At 38.2% G+C, this 27,809-nt stretch overlaps 1 protein-coding gene across 11 annotated transcripts in view; it reads right to left on the bottom strand.

The window, feature by feature from the left end:
• Positions 1–27,809, bottom strand: part of TASOR (transcription activation suppressor) — a 67,447-nt gene that overhangs the window by 18,975 nt on the left and 20,663 nt on the right. For all 11 annotated transcript variants that reach the window (XM_023547610.2, XM_023547609.2, XM_064274359.1 and 8 more), the window contains exons 10-14: positions 16,842–16,945; positions 16,660–16,763; positions 3,226–3,298; positions 3,073–3,144; positions 1,120–1,821 (exon numbers count right to left, since the gene is read on the bottom strand). In XM_023547610.2, the coding sequence (XP_023403378.2) occupies positions 1,120–1,821; positions 3,073–3,144; positions 3,226–3,298; positions 16,660–16,763; positions 16,842–16,945 (1,055 nt within the window). The remainder of the gene's footprint in view (positions 1–1,119; positions 1,822–3,072; positions 3,145–3,225; positions 3,299–16,659; positions 16,764–16,841; positions 16,946–27,809) is intronic.

Below are 27,809 nucleotides of genomic sequence, written 5' to 3'. Positions count from 1 at the left end.
GAAAGAAAAAGACCCAACAGGTTAAATGAAGGAAAAAAATCTCTGAACATTACTGAAGAGACCAGCACTGTCAAAAAGAACTTTCTGCAATGATGGAAACATTCTCCAATACAGTGGTGTGCTACTGCAATGCAGGAAATGGAATTTTTTATTTCATTTTACTTAATTTAAATAACCACATGTGGCTAGTGGCTACCACACTGGACAGTGAAGGAAGTGAAGTAAAAGAGAATGAGTAAGTGAAAAGTGAGGATTCAGGCTGTCAGGGAACAAAAGTATAATAAGCACATTGATCTAACCCAGCCAGATAGACACTGACTTTGCTAAGTAACAAATGGAGGAATACAGAGATCTCCCATAATGGACAAAAACAGCAGCAGAAAATGTGGACTGTGCAAAAGAACAGAGTTCATGCTTACGGACTAGCAATGTGAAGACCTTAAATGGTTAGATGTGAAAAATGTTTAAATCAGAAGCAATACTGAAACACACACACTTAAATTTAAAACTAGATTTTCCCAATTTTTACTTTCTCAAACGGTCAACTAAAACAAAGTACGTGTTTTAAAAAAAGGAAAAAGCCAAAGATATTCCTGTAGTCGAACAGAACGTGTACGCAGCTAAGAAATTTTCTTTTAAAGCCAAGAAGTTCCTTTCATTAGGAAATATCCTAAAAGAACTCAATATTCTATGTTGTACCTTTCCAACTATAAAAATAAACGAGTATAAGGGGCAGGTGCTCTGGCTAGTAGTATATAGCTAAGTATACCTGATGTTTTCCTTCTAGCCTTATCCAAACAATTCAGAAATCTGATGTACTAGGGCAGGGGATAGCGAACGCTTTCTGTGAAGGTCCAAACAGTAAACATTTTAAGCTTTGTAGGCCATACAGTCTCTTTTCCAATTCTGCCATTGTAACGTGGAAGCAGCTATATACATAGAAATGAATGGGCATGGCTGTGTCCCAATAGAACTTTATTTACAAAAGCAGGTGACAGCTGAATTTGACACTCAGACTGTAGTCTGCAGATCCCTGTACTAGGGGAAAGGACTGAAAATACTTTACTATTTTTTTTATTGTTATCATTATACTGAATAAGAAGCACTCTGATATTTTACCTTCATACAGGTGGCAATTTTCAGATAAATCACTGGTTTTGGCAAGCTTTCTCACATTCTCAGGTAGATCCTCAAGCTTCCTCTTCAAGACAGTTTTGCTTCTCATATCTTCTGTGTCTGAGTCCCCACTTACATTTTTTTTCCTACACTGAATTAAATTTATCAATTCTTTGACTCTATCCTTATCATAATCCAAAGAATGAGATGACTTCTGCTTTCCAGATGTGATAATTTCACTCCTTGAGTTATTTCGTTTTCTATATTTCATTTTTGTCCCATTCATTTCTTCTTCTTGGCCTTCATAATCTGAAAGTGGACTGAACTGTTGAAGTTTCTTATTTTCTTCAAAAAGTTCTTTTAATTTACAAAGAGGTAACTGATACATTTCAGGCCGAAAAATATAGGTATGCAAACAATCATCAATATGGGATTTATTTTTTGGAGCTGAGTATAAGAATTTTTTATCGTCTAATCGTGAATCGTAAGGAAACATGATAAACTCCCGTTTACCTGAACCAAATCCTCGCTTAAAAAATTCACTTACATACTTTTCAACAACAGAATGAAAATTTATAGTATTTATATTTTTGAATTCCTTTCGACACTGAATTAAAGAAAATTGTAAAAACTGAGTTATTTTTAAGACATCTGGTATACTCTCATGCCTTTCCTGTGGTGCTGCAGTGGTCGAACCTTTTTGTGCTGGGGGGAAAAAAAAGAAGCAAACCATGTTAGCAATCAAGGAACTCATCAAACACAGATCTACATGTTATCAAAGAAGTATAAAAGTATAACAACATCCATACATTAACGGTGAACCAAACTAATGAGTACTCTAACATACATATCTAATATAGTCAATACATTACCAGCAAACTCTTATGTTCAGGAACCTAAAACAGGCCAACATGAAACTAAAATGAAAGAGCAGATCATATATTTCACAAGCGAAAGTATGGACTCATTGAAGACCTTTTTCATTCTCTATCATCCCTAAACGAAAAAAAAAAACCAAAGCCAGTGCCATCGAGTCGATTCCGACTCATAGTGACCCGATACATCACTATCATCCCTAGGCAAGTCAAATGTAAGAAGAAATAAACAGGCAGGGCAAGTTCTGAGGCTTCTTGCAAGCCAGTCCCGCAAATGATGGCAATGTTACTCCTCCCTGTTACGGCACAGCAACTTTAACTTCACGTGAATGCTCTTCCCAGTAAGCAGATATGCAGGCATTGACTAACCACAACTGAAAATCTCATCCTTAGTCTATCAGTGAAATTCATCAGTGGGAACCTAACTTTAATGTTATTAAAGTTAGTTCTTAAAAAAGGAGAAGAGAAAGTGTTCTCTAAAATCAGTGTCAAAAATTCTTATTAATTTTGAATGTCTTAATATTCGACCAAGGAGCCCTGGTGGCACAGTGGTTAAGTACTTGGCTGTTAACCAAAAGGTCAGCGGTTCGAACCTACCAGCTGCTCCACTGGAAAAGGATGTGGCAGTCTGTTTCTGTAAAGATTTATACCCTTGAGAACTCTATAGGGCAGTTCTACTCTGTCCTACAGGGTTACCATGAGTTGGAATCAACTCTATGGCATTGGGTTTAATACTTAACCTGGCACATGATGCTTTATAGTCACTGAAATTTGAATGCAAAAATGAACTAAGCTAAAAAAAAAAAAATAGCCAGATAAAACCCTAAAAAACTGGTTCAGGTAAGTTATAGCATTGTAGTTAATTACAATCAGAGTTAGTAAAAGTGTTGATGAAATCCAAACACATTTCTTGGCTAAGAAAAAAAAAAAAAAAGTCATATGATCTGTGTTTTCTATTGCTAATACCTCTTAATACTGCCACTATTTCCCAAACCATGGTGTCATAAAGATAAAATGCTGGGAGTTTTAAATAAATGTTGGTATCTATAAGTAACTGAACTCCGACAGTTTAAGGACTTACAAGGAACTACGCCTCTAGGTTCTTGAAAAAGAAACAAAGCATGTAGGACTCGCGACTTGGCAGGCTGATGTTCTAAAAACAGAAGCAAATTGGTTAGCCATGTGTTTTAGCTAAAAAGTCAAAAAAGAACTGCAATACAGAGAGATCACCTACCATATGGAGAAATCATCTGACAAGGAGAAAGAAGAAAAAGGAATCCTCGGTCTCCCAAAGGTTTAACAAGGACCTGCATTTTTGGAAGAGGAAAGAAGTTGTACTTGCTGTATTATTACTCATCATAAAGCAGACATACAGCACTTTCTACTAATTACAAAGAAAACAAAGTTCTCAATCATCTTTTTAAGAAAAATATTGCTGCTGAATTAGTTAAAAATCCTTTCCACCAACTCTCTGCTGATTAACAGGATTCCAATCAAATATAAATTCCTTATTTTTTTTACAACTTAATGAGAAAAAATACTACTGAAAGAATTCTCCTTATTTATTGTGAAACCAATTTGTTAATTTTTTCCTGAAGCTAAAATACAAGGACCAAACTAAGGACTTCAAATATTTTCCTCCTCAATTCAACAGAGATGTTATTAATTACCAAGGCAGCATGATGCTAGATGCTGGAGATCTAAAACAAGTATGACCTAATCACTGCCTTTTAAGAGTGCACGCTACTGTCAAATGGAATGTGTTGCCACAGTCTACTTCCACACTGACTTAGTACCTGTCACGTGTATGGCAATTTGCTCTGCCAGACACAACTTCAAAGACACAAGAAGTTTATAATTGGGTAGGGGGAATAACACAAGGAATAGCTATAATTACATGTGACAGAGAAGTTCCCTATGATATTTACAAAAGCAATAGGAAGGGGGGAAAATACTCACGTTTTGTTTATAGCTGTGAAAGATGGTCAAGAAAGGTTTACTGAGAATGTAATAGAGGTGGATTCTGAAGAATGGGCAGATTACTGAGCATCTGAGACTGCAGGAAGGACATTTCAGGAGAGGCAGAAGTCATGAGCAAAGGCAGAGTTCTAACATGATGGACAGTTTGTAGGCATCAATGTACTTATGACTGGCAAAAAGGTGAGGACAGACTAGGATAAATGTATAAGACAAGTCTAGAAAGAAAGAGTATGGCCAGATTATAAAAAGATGAGAATGCCAAATTAGCCAGGAGTGTCCTAGATGGGGCACTGAAAGTATATACTTTTGAGGTGGTGTTTCCTAAAACAAAACAAAACACCTTGACAGTACTGTGTAGGAGAAGAAAGAAAAAATGTAACGTGATGAACTCAGTTCAGAGATTACTACTGTAGTTCACGAAATATTTTCTGGATTAAAGAAAGGGTAAGTAAACAAGGAAAAGAACATGGCAGTTAAACACACAGAATACTTGGCCTCTGAAAGAAAACCTGTGCTATTTAAATTCCTGTTCAATGACTGCCGTAAACAAAGTATGTAATAAACAAAGTTTGCATAAGAACTTAAAGGACCAAGGTAATTGTGCTACTACTTTACATTTAGTAAAAACATTATTTGTAATACAAAAGTAAGGCAGACAATGTACCTGCCCAACTTCTTGTTTGAGACAAATACTTTTATCCAAACTGTTTTATAGGTCATACCCCTTTTAACATTTTGCCCAGTTCCTGGTTGTCAGAACAAAAGTCGGGAAGCACAAATTTTCCTGTTTTGTGGCCACAGAGGGAAACCAATTAGATGTCTTTAACCTCTTATCTGCTCCAAATAGCAGACTTTTTAAATTTCATTGCTTAGTGACATAAAGACCCTTAAACTTTAAGGGGCCCTACATTCCCAGAGACCCATGGAGCACAGGGAGCATATGTCCAGAATTAATACTCAGGGAGACAGGCAGCTACACCTGTGGCTTCAGCCCAAAGACATATAGTCATACAATGGGATATTCAACCATAAAGAGAAATGAAGCTCTGATCCATGCTATGACATGGATGAACCTGGAAAACATTATGCTGAGTGAAATAAGCTAGGCACAAAAGGGCACTTACACAAAATATTCAGACTAGGCACATGCAGAGAGAGAGAAATAGATTAATGGTTACCATGGGTTGCAGGTGGGAGGATGGGGAGTTAAGGTTTAATGGGTAGAGCTTCTGTCTGGAGTGATGAAAAAGATGAAAGTGAAAGAAGCCAGTCACAAAAGGCCACGTAACATGACTGTACTTATACGAAAGGTCCAGAAATCTATATAGACAGAAAGAAGATTAGTGGTTTGTCAGGGATTGGGGGGAAGGGAGGAATGGAGAGTGACTGTTTAATGAGTATGAATGTTCTTTCTGGGGTGCTCAGAATGTTCTGGAATTAGGCAGTAGTGATGGTTACATAACATTGTGAAAATATCACAAAGCACAGAACTGTAAACTTTAAAACTGTTAAAATGATGAATTTTGATACATAAAATTTTATTTCAATTACAAAGAATACCAGAATATAACCTCTACCTCCAAGAAGAGTTTCTGGTACATAACAGGAACTCAGTAAATATTTATGAAAGAGTAAACAAGAACCAATTTTTTTAAAAAATGACCTGGCAGACCTCAAAATGAACCACATACAGCTTTTAGAAATAAAAGTATTCTGTGGAATTAGAATCTGAACAAATGGATTAAAAGAAAATTAGACATAGCTAAAGATGGAATTTGTAAGCTAGAAGACAGATCTGGTGAAATTACCCAGAATGCGGCAGAGAAAAAAGGAGATAACACAAAAGGGAAATTAACATACAAAACAGAACAAAAAGGTACAACATAAGCCTCTTCAGAGTCCTAGAAAGACAGAGTACAAAGAAAGGAGAGGTATAATCAAAGAGATAATCGCTAACAACTTTTGAGAACTGAACACCTAAATGCACAGACAGCAAACAGAATAACATAGAGGTCTACACCTATATGGAGTCCTGGTAGTGCAGTGATACAGTTAAGAGCCCAGGCTGCTAACCAAGGAGAAAAGAGTTATCAACCCACAACTGTCAACCGTACCCAACAATTCAAGAATACACATTTTTCTCAAACACACAAAGGGAATGTATACAAAGTGACCAAATAGTAGGTCTTAAGTCAAACAAATTTCAAATACCACCTGTCCTGATTACAATGTAATTAAATTTGAAATAAAAAAAAGACAAAAGTATTTCGACACATCTGAAAATTAAAACTTATCACTAAACTGGAAATCCTGGTGGCATAGTGGTTAAGTGCTACGGCTGCTAACCAAAGGGTCGGCAGTTCGAATTCACCAGGCGCTCCTTGGAAACTCTATGGGGCAGTTCTACTCTGTCCTATAGGGTCGCTATGAGTTGGAATTGACTCGACGGCACTGGGTTTGGTTTTGGGTGATCACTAAATTACGTGTCAAACAGAAATGATAACGGAACTTTTAAAAATACTTAGAACTGAATAATGAAAAGACTACATATTAAAATATATGGAATGCAACTAAAGCAGTACTTGGCCCTGAAAACTGGTTGACCATTTTTCCAACTTAAGGAGTCAGAAATAAACTCAAAGGAAGAATGCCTTGAAATTATCCACAAACAAGAGACTCATATATCCGCTCCTTGCTAAGAACAGACAAAGAGAGCACACTACCTAAGTCATTCTGGGGAGGTTCTATAAAACCTTGATTAAAAAAAAACTAAACAAGGATAGTATGAGAAAGAAAAACCGCAGGCCAATCTCACTCACTGTCACATACAAAATTCCTGAACAGAACTCACAGACAAAACCAAAAATTAAAAAAAGAAAAGGTACGTTCTAAATCAGGAGTCCAGAGGCTGTTTTAACACTGGGAAAACTATAAATACAGTTCACCTTATTAAGTATACAGAACAAAATACCACGTAATCATCTTGATAATTGCAAAAAAAATTGATAAAATTAAAAACCCATTCACAGTTAATAAAAATTCTAAAGAAGGAAAAATTTAAAACTGATAGAGGTTATCTACGAAAAACGTCCTGCAGACTTCCTAGTTTAATGGTGAAATGTTAATGTTTCTTTGAAAACCAAGATAAGAATGCCTACAATCACCACTTCTTTTCAACATAGTGCTAGAGATCCTAGACTGTACAGTAATAACACACAAAAAGAAATGAATCTATAAAGACTAGAAAAGAAAAAACAAAACCATTTGTTATGGATTTAATTGTGCCCCCCCCACCAAAATATGTGTTGTAAATCCTAACCTCTACACTTGTGAATGTAATCCCACTTAAAAATAGAATTTTGTTTGTTATATTAATGAGGCCACATTCAGTGTAGGGTGTATCTTAAACCAATCACTTTTGAGATATAAAACGAACAGACTACGCCAGAATCAAGAAAGTACAAATGGAGAAAGATTGATGTAACTTGGAGATCACCAAGGGATCAAGGAAGAGAAGCTGAAAGAGACAAGGATTTTCCCCCAGTGGACATAGGTAGGCTTCCCTAGAGCTGGCGTCCTGAATTCAGGTTTCTTGTCTCTTAAAACTTCAAAAAAAAACAAATTTCTGTTCATTAAAGCCACCCACCTGTGGTATTTGTTATAGCAGTACTAAGAAACTAAGATGGCATTGTTACTCCAAGATAATGAAATCTCTACTGAAACCCCAAAGAATGTATAGAAATGAACAAATAAGATCGATACATAAATATCAATTAAACAGAAAATATACTGAGATAAAGAATATCACTTCCAACACCAACAAAAATTTAAGATCCCGGGAATAAATCAAACAAAAATGAGCAAAACTGTGTTATGCACTGAATTGTGTTCCCCCAAAAGATATAATGAAATCCCTGGTCCCTGTGAATATGAACTTCTTTGGAAATAGGGTCTTTGAAGATGTGATTAGTTAAATTAACATACGGATATACTGGTGTGTAGTGGGCCCTAATATAAAGAAGAGACACAGACACAAGGGAAGGTAGCCATGTGAAGACAAAGGCAAGCGCTGGAGTGATACATCTACAAGCCAAGGAATGTCAAATTCTATTTCACACCCACAGGTTAGCAAATTTGTGCCTAAGTCGACAAGAACGTTCACAGCAGGGACAATATTCAAATTTAGGGATTGAGATCTCTTTTTTATACAGGCAGTCCCTGGGTTATGAATAACATCCGTTCGTAAGTGTGCCTTTATGTCAAATCTGTAGGTAAGACGGAACAGGTGCATAAGGTTCCTATATGGTCCAAGAAAAGGCTCGAAACCTTCACGATTATTTAAGAGCCGCACGTGCAGCAAGCAAAGGACTGTGGTGAAGAGTGTGCTGCAAGCAGGGGTTAGTTTAACCAAGCAGGGGTTGGTTCAGTCATTTCAAAGTAAGGGCAAATGTACACACCATTAAAGGGTAAGTACAAGCTGTCCCTAAGTCAGACATTCGTTACCCAAGGACTTATTGCATATTAAATTCAGCTTCAAGAATTGACTTAAATAACCCACTCTCATGAAGTCAATTCCAACTCATAGAGGCCCTATAGAACAGAGTAGAACTGCTCCACAGGTTTCCAGGGAGTGGCTGGTGGATTTGAACTGCCGACCTTTTGGTTAGCAGCTGAATGCTTAACCGCTACACCACCAGTACTCCAGAACTGACTTACCACCAGCCAAAACAGATAACAAATGTAATTTTACTTATTTATAAATCTTCCTGGGGGGTAATAAAATTTCTCTGGTGTTTTACTGGCTGAGATGGTTTTTCTGATCTGAGGACTTCCTGTCTTTAAATTTGAAGATAGCAAAGAGTAGGAAGAACAGTCCACATGATTATGAGATGCTCAGCAATTTAACAGCACTTATGGGGTAGCTGGAAACCCTGGTGGAATAGTGGTTAAGTGCTATGGCTGCTAACCAAAATGTCAGCAGTTTGAATCTACCAGCTGCTCCCTGGAAACTATGGGGGCAGTTCTACTCCCTCCTATAGGGTCACTATGACTCAGAATCGACTCAACAGCAACAGGTTTGGTTTTGGTTGGAAAAGGGCAGCTAGGCAAGGGTGGGGAGAAGAGACCACAGGTGGGTACACGGGCAGTCAGGCAGCATTCCAGTTGTCTGCGCGGATGCTCCTAAGAGAGAGCATCCTCAAGGGACAGTCAGTGACCACTGCTTCTCATACCAGACTCTGCTCTGAGCTCTCACCAGGTGCACCTTTCAGTTCCTTGGCAAAGTGAATATTTTTGGGAGGTGTTTACCCCTAGGTGAAGGAGCATGTGCTTCAGACAGCACTTACATTTCCTAACCACCACACCAACAAAGCTTGTTTTTGGACTATCAGTATACTCGTGAGATGTTTCTCAGACCTCAGCATCACATCATGTCCATTAAAGGGACATACCTGGGTTTCTCACTGCTGCAAAAAAACCCTCTACTCCTGAAATGTAGATATGTGTATGATACTGATGGGAAATGTTTGCTTTCACTTCCCCCAGAAATACATTCAGTCCTCACTTATTGACTTGTTCAGGTTCCAAAAACCAGGTCGTTATGCAAAAATCAACGTTGTGCAAAAATGGAGGATGATCACATCAGATCACAGAAATGCAGGATGACTACATCCTTACTTAACTACCAAATTACATCATTACATAACTGCCGTATCACTGAAATTCGTGGCCTAGCCAAGTTAACACATAACTTTAACCATCATAGCCACTGTTGCTCACACACTCACCTCCACATCAGTAAGGCTGACAGATGTACATCATTAAGGCACAAAATAGTTGATTTTTTACTATTGTAAATACTCAACAAGTGAGGAGGAGGTGTTTTTTACTCTTCACATGTGCTAAGAATTCAATCTGTAATCATTTCTCTAGTTAATTGCTCTGATCCAATGGATAATAAAACTTCTCTTATTTGAGAGGGCCAAGTGAGTGCAGCATGAGGACAAGTGGTCAGGACACAGACTATGCCTCAGGGTTAAACCCCATGGTGCCAGAAGACTGGAGTGCTACCTCCCTAAGCATTTACATCTCAAGGAGGAATGAGTCCTAGGAATTTGGAAACCTCCAGGCCTGTTGTTGCTGTTGGTCTACCTAGGGTTATTTGGCTCCCGGAGAGACTTTATTTGCATAGCAAAGGGTTAGAGTTAGTATTTCGGGCCCACTACATTTTTAAGAGACTCTTTCTGGAGGACACGGAGACAGCTGTCTCCTTCCCCTTTACAAGAAAAGAAAAATAATTTTTCTTCATCCCTCAAGATGTTCTGCATTGCCCTAGGGTAAGGACTAGGGCAAGGGGGGATCAACACACTTATTAGTTACTGTGAGGTATTTAACAAGGAATCTGACTCTGATCCAGAATATCTTGTGTGCATTTCAGGACAAAATTAATAAAAATTAATATTAAAAACCCAATACTCTCCAGCAAAAATGACTGCACAACTTGAAGAATGTAATCAATGTCACCAAAGTGTGTGTGTGTAGAAACTGATAAAATGTCTTTCATGGTATTATATGTATTTTACAATATAAGTAAAAAAAGATAAAAGAGGGAAAAAATACCCCCCAATGCACTTCCATTATCATGAGAACTATGAAGAAAACAGCTACAGCTAGGATAATTCCCAATGAGGCTTTCAAGTAAAGGGGTAGCTATACAAATAGCTAGGTTCATTAGATTTGATAGTGTATCCTTGTGGAATCCCAGTGCCCTGTAAGATCTGGGATTTTGCTACACTTCTTGATTTTGGGAAGAATCAGTGTCCTCGAACCTAATATAAACACTTGTTCAGGTGGAGAACAAAATGCCAGTATCCTCCCTATCCCAAGTCTCACTATTAGGAACTGAACGATATTTAATTTTTTGATAAACTCACCATCTTAACTCTCAATACTCAGTCTGTGAAGCTTAAGACACAAATATGTTTAGTTAATTCAGAATATATCCTCTTCCATATCTAAAACTAGTATCTGAACTTTCACTTTCTAAACTCAGGAACTAGATTTCGACAATGAGGAGTATTTACATCAGACAGGCTTTCTGAAGAAAACAAGAAATACAATGTATCTTGGATAAGAAAGCAACACATGATAAATACTTGCTGAGTATCACATTTATAATCAGTAAAGTGCAATAAAGATACTTCACAGGGAAAAATTGGTCAGTAGAAGTTCTAGTGTCATGGCCAAAAAGAAATGTACCAGACACCATAGTAAAACACTATTAAGTCAATGGTAGCAGCAAAAAAAACTGGTGGTACTTTGAAAGACAAAAATAAAACCAACTGAGAACACTAAGAGACAGCCTCAAGCAGAGAAAGAGGTGTACCGAGAGGAAGGAAAAAAGTGCAGAACTTTCTGACTCTATGAAATTAGGGCTTGAAAGTTGACCTGTGGGTGATGAGCTCCGGCAACAACGGGCTGTTGACAGCACCACTGAGGGCAGGACCTGCAGTTACGTGGCATAGATGAGGTTGGAGCTGGTCTCAAACCTGAGGAGCCACGCTGTGGGCAAAGCTCTTGGCAGAGCAGCCTGGACAAAGAACTACTTTTTGTGTATGAAATCAAAAGAACAAATCAAAAGAGGAAAGTTTTGTAAAACTGATGGTATAAAACATTTAAAAGGTCTATCAAACCTGGGAAAATTTGAAGGTAACCACAAAGAAAGTTAACAACCTACTCGTAAAAATAAAGAGGAATAACACAAATGCTCAGTAAACAAAAAATCTGTAATAATAAAGAAATTTCACATACAAAAGGAACTCAGCACAGCAGAGTAAGAGGCACAAAGAAAATATCAGCACCACAAACACAGAAAAAACTACAAAATGACAGCAATAAACTCACACCTACTGATAATCACTCTGAATTTAAATGGCTTATATGCACCCATAAAGAGAAAGACAGTGGCAGAATAGATTAAAAAAATAATAATCCATCAATATGCTGTTTACAAGAGACACACCTTTAGACACGAAGACATAAATGTATTGAAAATCAAAGGATGGAAAAAATGTATCAAGCAAATAACCAAAAAAGAACAAGAGTGGCAATACTAATCTCAGATAAAATAGACTTTAAGGTAAAATCCACCATAAAAGACAAGGACAGACATTACATAATGCTCAAAGCGACAATATACCATGATGACATAACTATAATAAATATCTATGCACCTACTGACAGGGCTCTAAAATACATAAAACAAACTCTAGCAGCACTGAAAAGAGAAAATGACATTTCCACAGTAATAGTAGGAGACTTCAGCACACCACTCTTGGTAAAGGACAGAACATCTAGAAAGAAACTCAACAAAGATACAGAAGATCTAAAGGCCACAATCAATCATCTTGACCTCAAAGACATGTATCGAACACTCCATTCAACAGCAGCAAAGTATACATTCTTTTCCAACACACATGCAACATTCTCGAGAATAGACCATGTATTAGGCCACAAAGCAACCCTCAACAAGATTCAACACACTGAGCTAATACAAAGCCATCTTCTCTGATCACAATGTCATAAAAGAAGAAATAAATAACAGGAAGAGCAAGGACAAAAATTAAAAAAACATGGAAACCAAATAATACCTTGAATAAAAACCACTGGGTAATAGAAGAAATCAAAAACAGAATTAAAATATTTGTAAAATCAAATGAGACTGAAAAACAACATACCAGAACACTTGCGACAAAACAAAGGCAGTGTTCAGAGGTCAATTTATAGCAAGAGACGTACACATCAAAAATGAAAAGACAAAAATAAAAATGTCAGCTCTACAACTCGAACAAACAGAAAGAGAAGAGCAAAAGAATTCCACGGTCACCAGAAGAAAGGAAATAATAAATGAAACAGAACAGAAAAACAATAGAAAGAATCAACAAAACCAAGTTATTCTTTCAAAGGATCAAAATCGACAAACCACTGACCAAATTGACAAAACAAAAAAAAAAAGAGAGGAAACAAACAACCCAAATAAGAAATGAAATGAGGGATATTACAACAGACCCAACTGAAATAAAATCGTAACAGAGTAGTATGAAAAACTGTACTTTGAAAATTTTAAAGCCTAGAAAAAATGGACAAATTTCTAGAAACACACTGCCTACCTAAACTAACACAAACTAAGGTAGAATATCTAAACAGACTCATAACAAGAGAAGAGATGGAAAAGGTAATTTAAAAAACTGCCAACAAAAAAAAGTCCTGGCCCAGATGGCTTCACCAAAGAATTCTAGAAAATATTCTACCAAATATTCAGAAAAGAGCTTACACCAGTACTACTCAAACTATTTCACAACAGAAAAGGAAGGAATATTTCCAAGTTCATTCTATGAAGCCAGTAGAACCCTGATACCAAAATCAGGCAAAAATACCACAAGAAGAGAAAATTACAGACCAATATTTCTAATGCATATAGACGCAAAAATCCTCAAAAAAAAATCTAGCCAAAAGAATTTATCTTTAAAAAAAAAAACCCCACAACCAAGTGGGATTCATACCAGGTGTGCAAGGATGGTTCAACATTAGAAAATCAATCAACATAATCTACCACATAAATAAAATGAAAAGAATCACGCGATTAACTCAATCAAGGAGGAAAGGCTTTTGCTAAAGTTCATAAAAATTCTCAATAAAACTGGGATAGCGGGAAAATGCCTCAATATAATAAAGGGCATCTATACAAAGCCAAGGAAACCCTGGTTGCATAGTGGTTAAGAGTTCGGCTGCTAACCAAAAAGTTGGCAGTTGGAATCCACCATGCGCTCCTTGGAAATCTTATGGAGTAGTTTCTCCTATCTCCAACAGGGTCGCTATGAGTCAGAATCAACTCGACAGCAACAAATATTTTTGGTATACAAAGCCAACAGCGAACATCGTTATCAACAGAGAGAGGCTAAAAACATACCCCTAGAAAAGAGGAACAAAGCAAGGACGTCCTTCATCACTACTTCTATTTAATATTGCACTGGAAGTTCTAGCTAGAGCAATAAGGGGAGAAAAAGAAATAAAGCGCATTCAAATTGGTAAGGAAAAAGTAAAACTATTCCCATTCACAGATGATATGATACTATACACAGAGAACCTTAAAGACTACACAAGAAAACTACTGAAACTGATCTATTAAGCAAAGCAGCAGGATACAACATACCAAAATCAGCTGGATTCCTATACACCAATAAAGAGAACTAAGAAAAGGAAATCAGGAAAGCAATACTATTTATAACATCCCTTAAAAAAATAAAGTGTTGTTGTCGTTACTAGGTGCCATCAAGTAGGTTTCAACTGATTATGACCCTGTGTACAACAGAATGAAACACTCCCAGTCCTGCACCATCCTCATCATCATTGTTATGCTTGAGCCCATCGTTGCAGCCACTGTGTCAATCCATCTCACTGAGGGTCTTCCTCTTTTGTGCTGACCCTCTACTCCACAAAGCATGATGAAGGGTACCTCCAGGGACAGGTACCTTTTGATAACATGTCCAAAGCATGTAAGACAAAGTCTCACCACCCTTGCTTCTAAGGAGCATTCTGGCTGTACTTCTTCCAAGACAGATTTGTGTGCTCTTCTGGCAGTCTATGGTATATTCAACATTTTTTACCGACACCGTAATCCAAAGACATCTACTCTTCAGTCTTCCTTTTTCATGGTCTGGCTCTCTGATGCATAAGCGGCGACTGAAAACACCATGGCTTGGGTCAGATGCACCTTAGTTCTTAAAGTGACATCTTTGTTTTTCAACACTTCAAAGAAGTCTCTTGCAGCAGATTTGCCCAATGCAATATTTTGTTTGATTTCCTGACTGCTGCTTTCATGGGCATTGATTGTGGATCTGAGTAAAACGAAATCCTTGACAACTTCTACCTTTTCTCCGTTTATCATGATGTTGCTTACTGGTCCAGCTGTGAGGATTTTTGTTTTCTTTATGTTGAGGTAAATTCATACTGAAGGGTGTAGCCTTTGAACCAGAAAGACTAAGTATAAAATACTTAGGAATAAATCTAACCAAGGATATAAAAGACCTATACGAAAAGAACTACAAAACGCTACTACAAGAAACCAAACGAGAGCTACGTAAATATAAAAACATATCATGCTTATGGATAGGTAGACTCAACACTGTGAAAATGTCAGTTCTACCCAAAGCAACCTACAGATACAATTCAACCTCAACCCAAATACCAACTGTATTCTTTAATGAGACGGCAAAACTAAACCATTAACTTTACATGAAAAGGATAAAGGCCCCAAATAAGTAAAGCATTACTGAAGAACAACAAACAAGGAGGCCTCACGTTACCTGACTTCAGAATCTACTGAACCTACTATACAGATACAGTACTCAAAGCAGCCTCATACTGGTACAGTGATAGACACAATGACCAGTGAAACAGAACTGATCTTTGACAAAGGCCCAAGTCCATTAAATGGGGAAAAGACAGTCTCTTTAACAAAGGTGCTTGCAAAACTGGAGGTCCATCTGTAAAAAAAGAAACAAGACCCATAACCTCACACCATACACAAAAACTAATTCAAAATGGATCAAAGACCTAAAGATACAACCAAAAACTATAAATATCACGGAAGAAAAAACTAGGGTCAAGGCTAGGAGCCCTAATATATGGCAAAAATAGAATGCAAACCATAATAATATACAAACGCCAGAAGATAAGCTAGATATCTGTGATCTTCTAAAAAATTTAAAACTTATGTTCATCAGAAGCCTTCACCGAAAGAGTGAGAAGAGAACTACACATTGGGAAAAAATTTCTGGCGATGGTATATCCCACAAAGAACTAATTTCTAAAATCTACAGGAAAATCCAATGCCCCTACAACAAAAAGACAACCCGATTAAAAAATGGGCAAAGGACATGAAAAGGCACTTTAAAAAGAAGACATTCAGGAAGCGAACAGACACATGAGGAAATGCTCGCAGTCACTAGCCATGAGAGAAAAGCAAATCAAAACTACAATGAGCTACCATCTTACCTCAACATTATTGACACTGATAAAAAAAAAAACAAATGTTGGACAGGCTGTGGGGAGACTGCTGGTGGGAATGCAAAATGGTACAACACTACAAAATATAATAAGGTGCTTCCTTAAAAAGTTGGAAATAGAAATACGATACAATCCAGCAATCCCACTCCTACGGATATATACTAGAGAAATAAGAGCCATCACATGAATAGATACATGCACACCCATGTTCGCTGAAGTATTACTCACAATAGCAAAAAGATGGAAACAACCTAAATGCCCAACAGACGAACAGATAAACAAACTATGGTAAACACACAATGGGATGCTATGCAACAATAAAGAATAATGATAAATCTGCAAAACACCTCACAACATAGATGAATCTGGAAGGCATTATGCTGACTGAAATAAGTCAATCACAAAAGGAGAAATAATGTATGAGACCAGTATAATAAAAACTCAAGAAAAGGTTTACACACAGAAAGAAACAATCTTTGATAGTTACAAGGGAGGGAAAAACTCTAACCAGATGGTAGGATCAAAAAAAGAACAAAAATAAAATGAATTGAAATACAGGTATGATGACAAATATGTGTATTTCGAAGGGAGAATAAAGAACATTTTAAAGCTTTTCACTTACAAGTTTTTCTTTCTCTAGTTTTTGCAGTAAACTCTCCATGTTACTTCCAACTCTTGTCTTTTCTACAACTTCATAGAGACTGCAGTACATTCCATTCTTCAAAACTGACAAAAGAAAAGATACATAGTAAATATTCAAATTGAGATTGTCATTATAAATTTAGTGAAATTAAATTACTTTACCTTCATTTGGACATAAATATGTTTCCTTATAAAACAGTGCTGGAGGGATTTTCTGTTTCAGATGATCAATACTCATAACTGTTTCAACATCTAACTTCTCTGGACTGGAAAAAAAATGAAAGCACATGTTTGCCTTAGCTGTAATTAACTCTAGAAATGTTATTTAAAAAAAAAAAGTATACCTGATGGAAAACAGAAGAGCTATTTATTATCCCATCTTATTCTAAACAGATTTTATATGGGAAGTCTAGATATATACAGATAGATAGGTAGACTGACAATATTACCAACCTTCTGTCTTTAAGCCTGAAGGTATCTCTCTATGCCAATTTTACTTACCAAAAAGGTTGTTTTCTAACAACAAAGGCTGTCATTTTATTAAAGATAAATTCAATTATAAACTGCTAAAATAATCTTCAAACACTTACTATGGCTCCTGATGTGGAAACAAAAGAGAATTTTAACCCTCCTACTCCAATACAGGAAACCCTAGTGGCATAGTGGCTAAGTGCTATGGCTGCTAACCAAAGGGTCAGCAGTTCGAATCCGCTAGGCGCTCCTTAGAAACTCTACGGGGCAGCTCTACTTGCCCTATAGGGTCGCTATGAGTCAGAATCGACTCAGCGGCACTGGATTTGATTTTTTGGCTTTTATTGCAGTATAGAGGAGCCCTGGTGGAGCAGTGGTTCAGTTCTTAGCTGCTAACAGAAAGGTTCGAGATTTGAACTCGCCAATCACTTCATGGGAGAAAGATGTGGCAGTCTGCTTCCATAAAGACTTACAGCCTTGGCAGCCCTGGCGGGCAGTTCTACTCTGCCCTATAGGGTCCCTCTGAATGGGAATCAACTCAACAGCAATCAGATTTTTATTGTAACATATGTTGCAGAGGGCTGCAAATAGCCTATATATTTTAAACAATGCACTACATCAAAGTTCTTTCCAACAAAGAACTGGTAACCTTTAAGTCTATTATTTTCAAATTGCTAAACAAGAAAAAAAAAAATTCCACTAGGATAAGACTTTATTCTGAAAAATGACAGCTTAGTCAGACACCATGTCACGGCTCTCCAGCAAAGTCCCAAAAAACCAAGTGAAACAGATACAGAGGCCAATTCTGGAACCCTGAACATCAAATGAAAGCAGAGGTAACTACATCAAACACTAACTGACGGCAGAAACTGACTGAAAACACCAAACGAGAAGAGATGGAGCAGGCGGCCCCAGCCAGCTGGTCCGGCACGGCATGGCCATCTTGAGACACAGACAGCAGCAACCATGGAAGACCACAGAAGGCAACTTCACAGAATTTCCAACACGACACAGAGTAAACGCGTAGACCTACCTGAGTGAAATAAGGTCCCGAATGCTGGCTACAGCCAATGAGAAGAGCCCAGGTACCCTCGTTCAGTTACTAGAGGCGCATGCTCCCCCTCCTCCAACCTTCCTGGTGATTAGCAGCACAAACCTTCCCCCTACCCTGACATCCTTGCAGCAGTAACTGACCAGGACCAAGATACAGGCACCTCCTTTCCCCTCCATCCAGCCCCAACTCCCATACCATCCCCCGCATCTGCTGACCCCACCAAGCGGAGACAGGCTGCTGGCATGGTCCCAGCCACCTACCCTGCCCCTCCTGCCAAATCAGCCAAGTTATCTCCCCCTGGCGCCCGCTGAGAGTTGATGGCATTGTGACAACACTTGTACCTGCCTGCCGCTTACCACCCTCCCCCCATCCGGCTAGCAGTAACTACGCACATGCACGTGCGCCTACCCACACCCCACCTGGCTTCTATATATAAGGCTGTCCAAAATATCAAAAAAGAGATGAAAGAAAACACAGACAAAACTCTAGAAGAATTCAGGAAAGCAATACAAACACAAAATGCCAAAAAAAAATAATCAGATACCATACAAAAACAGCAACTACAAATTCAGAAGATTAACACTAGAATTTCAGATATAGTTAACACGCTGGAGAGACCAAAGAGTAGAATTGAAGCAATGGAAGACAGAATCAGCGAGAGACAACAAATCCCTTGATAATAATCTGTTACAGGAACAATCAGAAAAAAGAACAAAGAAAAATGAGGAGAGCCTAAAACTTACATGGGATACTATCAAAAGGAATAATTTACAGGTCATTGGAATTCCAAAACAGGGTGAAACAAAATAAAAAACAAACAAAAAACTGCGATGTAATGGACTGCTTTTGTGTGGCCTTTCTCACCATGGTCTTGTAATTCCCACCCAGGTGACTAGATGGGAATGTGCAAATAGGTAATTATGTCCCACCAAGTAGATTGGTCAATTTATGCCATCCCACTGGGCTTGAAATGAGCCATCCCAGAAGCAGGAGGGAGAGGATCTCAATGCCACCAGGTAACAACAGCCAGGAGCCAGCATATCCTTTGAACCTAGGATCTCTGCACTGAGAAACTCCTGAAACCAGGAGACAGAGAGAGAGAGAGAGCTGTAACCCTGAAGACGGTGAGAAGTGGTGGCAGCAGAGACCCATCAGCAGGAGATGGCACAGTGGGCTTCCTGGCCCACAGAGAGAAAGGAAAGCTGAGTACCTTTGGGCAGAGACGTAGGGCCAGGGAGAGGCATGCCTGCAAGCTCAGCTGCAAAGAGGCAGTCCTGATGGAAGAATTGTAATCTTGAGTGTTCCTGAGCCTGAATGGTAATCTTTTACTTCCCTAATAAACCCCATAATAGCGAGTATGGTCTGTGAGTTCTGTGCGGCCATTGCAATGAATTATCAAACCCAAGAGAGAAGTTGAGTGCCATAGGAGGAACGGTTGGTGTAAGAGTCAGTAAAGATGGTGGAAAGAGGGGGCATGTCTGACTTACACCTCACAGGAATCAGCCTTGGGCTGCTAATATTGATTGTCCTTCCCCCTTGTGAAGTTAGAGGAGGTAAGATGCTACCCCCATGCCGTTTTTATAAACACAAAGAAAATTTGTGAAGATTTACAGGCAGAAAGCTTTCCTAGTATTATGAAAGGTATTTCTCCAAGAAGCTCAAGGAAACCCAAATAGGACAGACCACCAAAAAAAAAAAATCACCGAGACATACTATAACCAAATTTTCCAAAGCCCGGAACAAAGAATCCTGAGAGCAGGTCAGGAAAAAACGAAACGTTACTTACAAAGATAAACCATTAAGACTAAGCTCTGATTTCTCAGTAGAAACCACGCACGTAAGAAGGCAATGGGATGACATATATAAGACCCTGAAAGAAAAAAATTACCAACGAAAAATTATATATTCAGCAAAACTGTCCCACCGATATGATCACGAAATTAGGATATTTCCACATAATAAGAAATTAAGGGAATTTGTAAAGACCAGACCAAGGGAAGTCCTCTGGAGAGAGAACCAACAACATCAGACAACAACTTTAGATTAAGACACGTGACAACATCACCTGAAAAACAACCCAAATAATTATCAAAAATAAAGCTAAAAGACTGAAAATAGGGCACCAGAGGTGTCAATCTGCAAAAGACAACAACTTTCAAAGTAAAAGAAAACAGACGGCGTAGTTATAGAATGCCTGTATGGAGAGGAAGTCAAGGTGATATCAAGATAAAACGGCCTGTTTAAAACTCAGAAAGATAAAAGTAATTTCAGGGTAATCACCAAGAAAATTAATAAATCTTCCAATCCTAATAAAAGATCGTCATGGATTGAACTGTATCCCCTCAAAATGGCTGTCAACTTGGCGAGGTCATGATTCCCCTGTATAACTGTGTGACCGCCTACCATCTGACCTTCTGATGTGATTTCCCTATATGTTAGAAATCCTATCAGTATGCTGTAATGAGATGCATTAGCGGCAGCTATATTGATGAGGTCTACGGATTAGGTAGTGTCTTAAGCCAATCTCTTGAAATGTGAAAGAGAGAAGCGGGCAGAGACATGGGAGAGAAGCGAGCAGAGACATGGGGACCTCAAACCACCAAGAAAGCAGTGCTGGGAGCAGAGTGTGCCCTCTGGACCTAAAGTTTCTGTGCAGAGATGCTCCCAGACCAAGGGTAAACTGAGCATCACAAGGTCCTTCCTCCAGAGCCAACAGAGAGAGAAAGCCTTCCCCTGGAGCTGATGCCCTGGATTCAGACTTCTAGTCTAGTAGACTATGAGAGAATAAACTTCTGTTTGTTAAAGCCATTCACTTGTGGTATATCTGTTATAGCATCACTAGATAACTAAGACAAAGACCTATACAAAAAAAACTACAAAATACTACCGCAGGAAACCAAAAGAGACTACATAAATGGAAAAACATACCATGCTCATGGATAAAGACTTAACACTGTGGAAATGTCAATTCTACCCAAAGCCATCTAGAGGTATGATGCAATCCCGATCAAAATACCAACAGCATTCTTTAGCAAGATGGAAAAACTATCACAAACTTTATTAAAAATAGAGGCCCCAAATAAGCAAAGCATTATTGAAGAAAAAGAACAAAGTAGGAAGCCTCATACTACCTGACCTCAGAACCTACCATACAGCCACGATAGTCAAAAATAGCCTGGTACTGGTACAACGACAGACACACAGACCCATGGAACGGAATCAAGAACCCAGAAGTAAATCCATCCACTTATGGTCAGCTGATCTTTGACAAAGGCCCAAAGTCCATTAAATGGGAAAAGACAGTCTTCTTAACAAACAGTGCTAGCAAAACTGGATGTCCACCTGTAAAAAAAAAAAAAAAAATGAAACAGGACTCATACCTCACACAATACACAAAAACTAACCCGAAATGGATAAAGACTTAAATATAAAACCTAAAAATATAAAATTATAAACATAAAACCTAAAATGGTAAAGATCATGGGGAAAAAATAGGAACCACGCTAGGGGCCCTAACACCTGGCATAAACAGAATACAAACCGTAGGTAATAATACACAAACACCAGAAGATAAACTAGGTAACTGGGATCTTCTAAAGATTAAACACTTATGCTCATCAAAAGACTTCACCAAAAGAGTAAAAATAGAACTTATGGACTGGGGAAAAAAAAATTGACTAGGACATATCCGACAAGGGTCTAATCTCTAAAATCTATAGTATACTTTAACAACTCAACAACAACAAAAAAAATCCAATTAAAAAAAGGGCAAAGAATATTAAGACACTTCACAAAACATATTCAGGAGGCTAACAGACACATGAGGAAATGCTCACAGTCATCAGCCATCAGAGAAATGCAAATCAAAACTACAATGAGACACCATCTCACCTCAACGAGGCTGGCATTAATCCAAAACGCACAAAATAATAAATGTTGGAAAGGCAGTGGAGATACTCGAACACTTATACACTGCTAGTGGGAATGTAAAATGACACAACCACTTTGGAAATTGATTTGGCAACTTCCTTAAAAGCTGGAAATAGAAGTACCATATGATCCAGGGATCCCATTCCTTGGAAAACACACCCTAGAGAAATAAGAGCCCTCACACGGACAGATAGATGCCCACCCGTGTTCACTGTAGCACTCTTCACAATAGCAAAAAGATAGAAACACCCTAGGTGCCCATCAACAGACAAACAAATTATAGTATATAAACACAATGGAATACGATGCAAAGATAAACAACAACAATGAATCTGTGAAAAATATCACAACATGGATAACTCTGCAGGGCATTATGCTCAGTGAAATAAAGTCAATCACAAAAGCATACTGTACAAGACCACTATTATAAAAACTCAAGAAAAGGTTTATACAGAGAAGAAAACAACCTTTGATGGTTATGACGGATGAGCAGACCGGGGAGGGGAAATCACTAATTAGATGATACGTGAGTGTTAACTTTGGTGAAGGGAAAGACAATACACAATACAGGGGAAGTCAGCACAGCTTGACCAAGGCGAAACCATGGACGCGTCCTAGACACATTCAAACAACTTGAAGGACCGAGTTACTGAGACTGAGAATCATAATCTCTGGGGACATTTAGGTCAACTGGCATAACAAAGCTCATAAAGAAAATGTTCTACATCCTACTTTGGTGAGTAGTGTCTGGGGTCTTAAAAGCCTGCAAGCAACCATCTAAGACACATCTATTGGTCCCATCCCATCCGGGGCAAAAGAGAACGAAGAAAACCAAAGATACAAGAAAAATATTAGTCCAAAGGACTAATGAGCCACGTGAACCACATCCTCCACCAGCCTGAGCCCAGAACTAGATGGTGCCCAGCTACTACCGCCAACTGCTTGGACAGGAAACACAACAGAGGGTCCTGGAGAGAGTGGGACACAAATGTAGAACAAAATTCAAATTCACAAAAAAGATCAGGCTTACTGGTCTGATAGAGACTGGAAGAACCCCAAAACTATGGTCCCAGACACCCTGCTAACTCAGAACTGAAGTCACTCCTGAAGTCCACCTTTGAGCCAAAGATTAGACAGATGTATAAAACAAACACATGTGAGGAACATGTTTCTTAGTTCAATCAAGTATATGAGACCAAAGGGGTAAAACCTGCCCAAAAGAAAAGAAGACAGGAAGGGACAGGAGAAGTGGACAAATGGATACAGGGAACCCAGGGTGGAAAGGGGGAGAGTGCTGAGACATTGCAGAGATTGCAACCAATATCACAAATCAATTTGCATATACATTTTTGAATGAGAAACTAATTTGCAATGTAAACTTTCACCATATGTTAGTCTACAAAGCAAGCCTCAATAAATTCAAGAACAATGAAATAATACAAAGCATCTTCTCATGTCACAATGCTTTAAAATCAGAAATCAGTAACAGGAAGAACAAGAAAAAAAAAAATCTAATACATGGAAACTGAATAATACCTTGCTTAAAAACCACTGGATAACAGAAGAAATAAAAAATGAAATAAAAAGATTTCTAGAATGAAACAAGAATGAAAACACAACATATCAAACCTTTGGGACACAGCAAGAGCAGTGCTCGGTCAACTTATAGCAATAAACGCACACACCAAAAAGAGCCAAAATCAATACCCTAATCCTGTAACTCCAACAAACAGGAAATGAGCAGCAAAAAAAGCCCACAGTCACCAGAAGAAAGGAGTAATAAAGATTATAGCAAAAAGTAACAAAGAATCAATAAGACTACAAAAGTTGATTCTTTGAAAGGATTAATAAAATCGACAAACCACTGGCCAAACTGACAAAAAAAGATGCAAATAACACAAATAAGAAATGAGATGGGTGGCATTACAACAGAACCAACTGAAATAAAAAGAATCATAATAGAAAACTATGAAGAAGTGTACTCCAACAAATTTTACACTACTTACCTAAACTAACACAAACAGAGGGAGAAGATTTGAACAGACTCATAACAAAAGAAAAAATTGAAGAGGTCATAGCCACCCCCTACCAAAAAAAAAAAAAAAAACCCTGGCCCAAACAGCTTCAATGGAAAATTCTGCCAAACATTCGGAGAAGAGCTGACACTAATTCTACTTAAACTATTCCAGAAAACAGGAAAGGATAGAATACTCCTGAATTCATTCTAAGAAGTAAGCATAACCTTGATACCAAAGCCAGGCAAAGACACACTAAAGAAAATTGTAGACTAATATCCTTCATGAATATACCCAGTACTCAGTGCCATTGAGTCATGAATATGGACACAAAGAATCTCAATAAAATACCAGCCAACGGACTCTAACACCATATCAAAAAAATAATATATCATGACCAAGTGGGATTCACAACAGGTATGCAAGGATGGTTCAACATTAGATAATCAGTGTAATCCACCACACAAATAAGGGAACAAGAATCACACGATCATCTCAATGGATGCAGAAAAGCCACTTGATAAAATCCAACACCCATTCCTGATAAAAACTTTAAGCAAAATAGAGACAGAAGTTAGATTCCTCAACATAATTAAAGGGCATACATACAAAATCAACAGCCAACATTACTCTCAACAGAGAGAGACTGAAAGCATTCTCCTTGAATTAGAAAAGACAAGGAGGCCCTTTATCACCACTTTTATTAAATATTGTACTGAAAGTCCTACCCAGAGCAATAAGAAAGGGAAATAAAAGGCATCCAAATTGCTAAAAAGGAAACAAAATTATCTTTGCAGAGGATATGATCATATACATAAAAAACCTAGAGACTCTACAAGAAAGCTATGAGAACTAATAGAAGGATTCAGGAAAATGGCAGGTACAAGGTCAACACACAAAAATCAGTTGGATTCCTCTACACCAACAAAGAGAACTCCGAAAAAGAAACAGGGAAAACAATACCATTTTCTATGCTGTTGTTGCTAGGTGCCACCTAGTCAGTTCCAACTCATAGCAACCCTAAGTACAAGAGAATGAAACACTGCCTGGTCCTGCGCCATCCTCACAATCGTTGTTATGCATGAGCCCATTGTTGCAGCCACTGTGTCAATCCATCTTACTAAGAGTCTTCCTCTTTTTCGCTGATCCTCTACTTTACCAAGCATGATGTCCCTCCCCAGGGAACAGTCCCCCAAAAGATAAAATACTTAGAAATAAATCTAACCAGGGATGTAAAGACTTATACAAAGAACACTAGAAAACACTACTGCAAGAAACCAAAAGAGACCTACATAAACAGAAGAACATACTATGCTCACTTATAGGAAAACTTAACGTTGTGAAAACGTCAATACTAACCAAAGCAATCTATATATATATAATTGCACTCCTGATCCAGATTCCATCAACATTCTTCAAAGAGAAGGAAAAACCGCTCAACAACTTTATACGGAAGGAGAAAGACCCTGCATAAGCAAAATGCTAGTGAATCAGGACCTACTATACAGCCACGGTAGTTAAAACAGCCTGCTCCTGAACAACAACAGAAACTAAGACCAATGGAACAGAACTGAGAACCCAGACCTAAGTGCATCTACTTATGGACAGCTGATCTTTGACAAAGGATCGAAATCCATTAAATGGGGGAAGGGCAAGTCTCTTTAACAAATGGTGCTGGCAAAACTGGGTATCTCCCTGCAGGAAAACTGAATAGGATCCATACCTCACCCCATATACCAAAACTACCTCAAGATGGATCAAAGACCTAAATATAAAACCACAAGGATCATGGAAGAAAAAATAGGGGCAAACCTAGGGGCCCTAATTTATGGCATAAACAGGCTGTCAAACATAACTAAAAATGCACAAACACAGAAGATGAACTAGATGACTGGAAGTTCCTAAAAAATTAAACACTTAGGTACCTCAAAAGACTTCACCACAGGAGTATAAAAAGAAAATCTACAGACTGAGAAAAATTTCTGGCAATGACGTATCTGACAAGAAACTAGACTCCAAAATTTATAGACAGCTTCAACACCCCAACAACAACAAAAAATCCAACTTAGAAATGGGCAAAGGACATGAACAGACACTTCACCAAAGACAACACTGAGGCAGCTAACAAATAACGAAGAGATGCTCCTGATTGTTAGCATCAGAAATGCAAATCAAAACAATGGCATAATCTCATCCCGGTAATAACGATGATCAAAAAACAGAAAAAAACAAATGCTGATGAGGGTCTGGGGAGAACGGGACTCTCGTACACTGCTGGTGGGATTATAAAATGATACAACCACTGTGGAAAACAGTATGGCACGTTCTTAAAAAGTTAGAAATACAGATACCATATGATCCAGTAATCTCCACTAGTAGGTGTATATCCTCAAGAAACAGAGCCGTAGCATTGAGTAAAGATGCATACCCATTTTCATCGCACATTATTCATAACAGCAAAAAGGTGGAAACAACCTAAGTGCCCATCAATGGATGAAATGATAACCAAATTATGGTACATACAGAGAGTGGAATACTACACAACAATAAAGAACAATGATGAATTCACAAAACATCTTACGACATGGATAAATCTGGAGGACGTTATGCTGACTGAAGTCAGTCACAAAAGAGCAAATATTATATGCGACTACTATTATAAAAAGTCAAGAAAAGGTTTACACAGAAGGAAACATTCTTTGATGGTTTAACAGGGATGGGAGGGGGGAGAGGGAACATCTCTAACTAGATAGTAAACAAACAAACAAAAAAAAAAACCAAACCCTTTACTGTCAAGTCGATTTCAATTCATGGTGACCCTATAGACAGTAGACATGTATTAACTTGGGTGAAGGGAAAGACAATGCACAATAAGTGGGATGTTAGCACAACATGACCAAGGCAAAGAAGGACAATGGGAGGTACCCAAGAGTAAAAGGCAACAGTGATAAATACTATTACATATGCAATCCTGCAATAACAAGCAATAACTTATGAGTGAATACACAGGTAGATGTGTAAAGTGAACAGGTGTGGGATGGCATATGGAAGTATACCCACAAACGTATACAGGTTTGTATGTGCTCCAAGATATCCACGTATGTAGTAGAGCACACAGAGGGCAAAGTTATGAAAACTCCTTAGCCATCACCAAAAATCTTGAGGGACTGAGTCACTGGGCTTGAGGGCTTAGGACCATAATCTCGAAGGACATCTAGGTCAACCAGCATAACATAGTCTATAAAGACAACGTTCTACGTCCTACTTTTCTGAGTAGCAAATGGGGTCTTAAAAGTTTGCAAGTGGTCATCCTAAGATACAACTATTGGTCTCTTCCTGTCCGGAGGGAAGAGGAGTGAAGAAAATCAAACACTCAAGGAAATACTTAGTCCAAAGGACTAATGGATCACACAAACCACAGCCTCCACTAGCCTGAGACCATAAGAACTAGATGGTGCCGACTACCACTACCAACTGCTTTGATCAGGTTCCCAACAGAAGGTCCTGGACAGAGTGGGAGAAAAATGTAGAACAAAATTCAAATTGATAAAAAAGACCAGACTTACATCTCACAGAGACTAGCAGAACCTCTGAGACTATGACCCCTAGACACCCCTCAAACCAGAACCCGCTCCCAGAGATCACCTTTCAGCCAAACAA

This window comes from Loxodonta africana, chromosome 22 (assembly GCF_030014295.1).
Source record: "Loxodonta africana isolate mLoxAfr1 chromosome 22, mLoxAfr1.hap2, whole genome shotgun sequence".
Classification (NCBI taxonomy): domain Eukaryota; kingdom Metazoa; phylum Chordata; class Mammalia; order Proboscidea; family Elephantidae; genus Loxodonta; species Loxodonta africana.
Note: the sequence above shows the minus strand (reverse complement) of the source record. Positions and strands in the feature narration are given on the sequence as shown.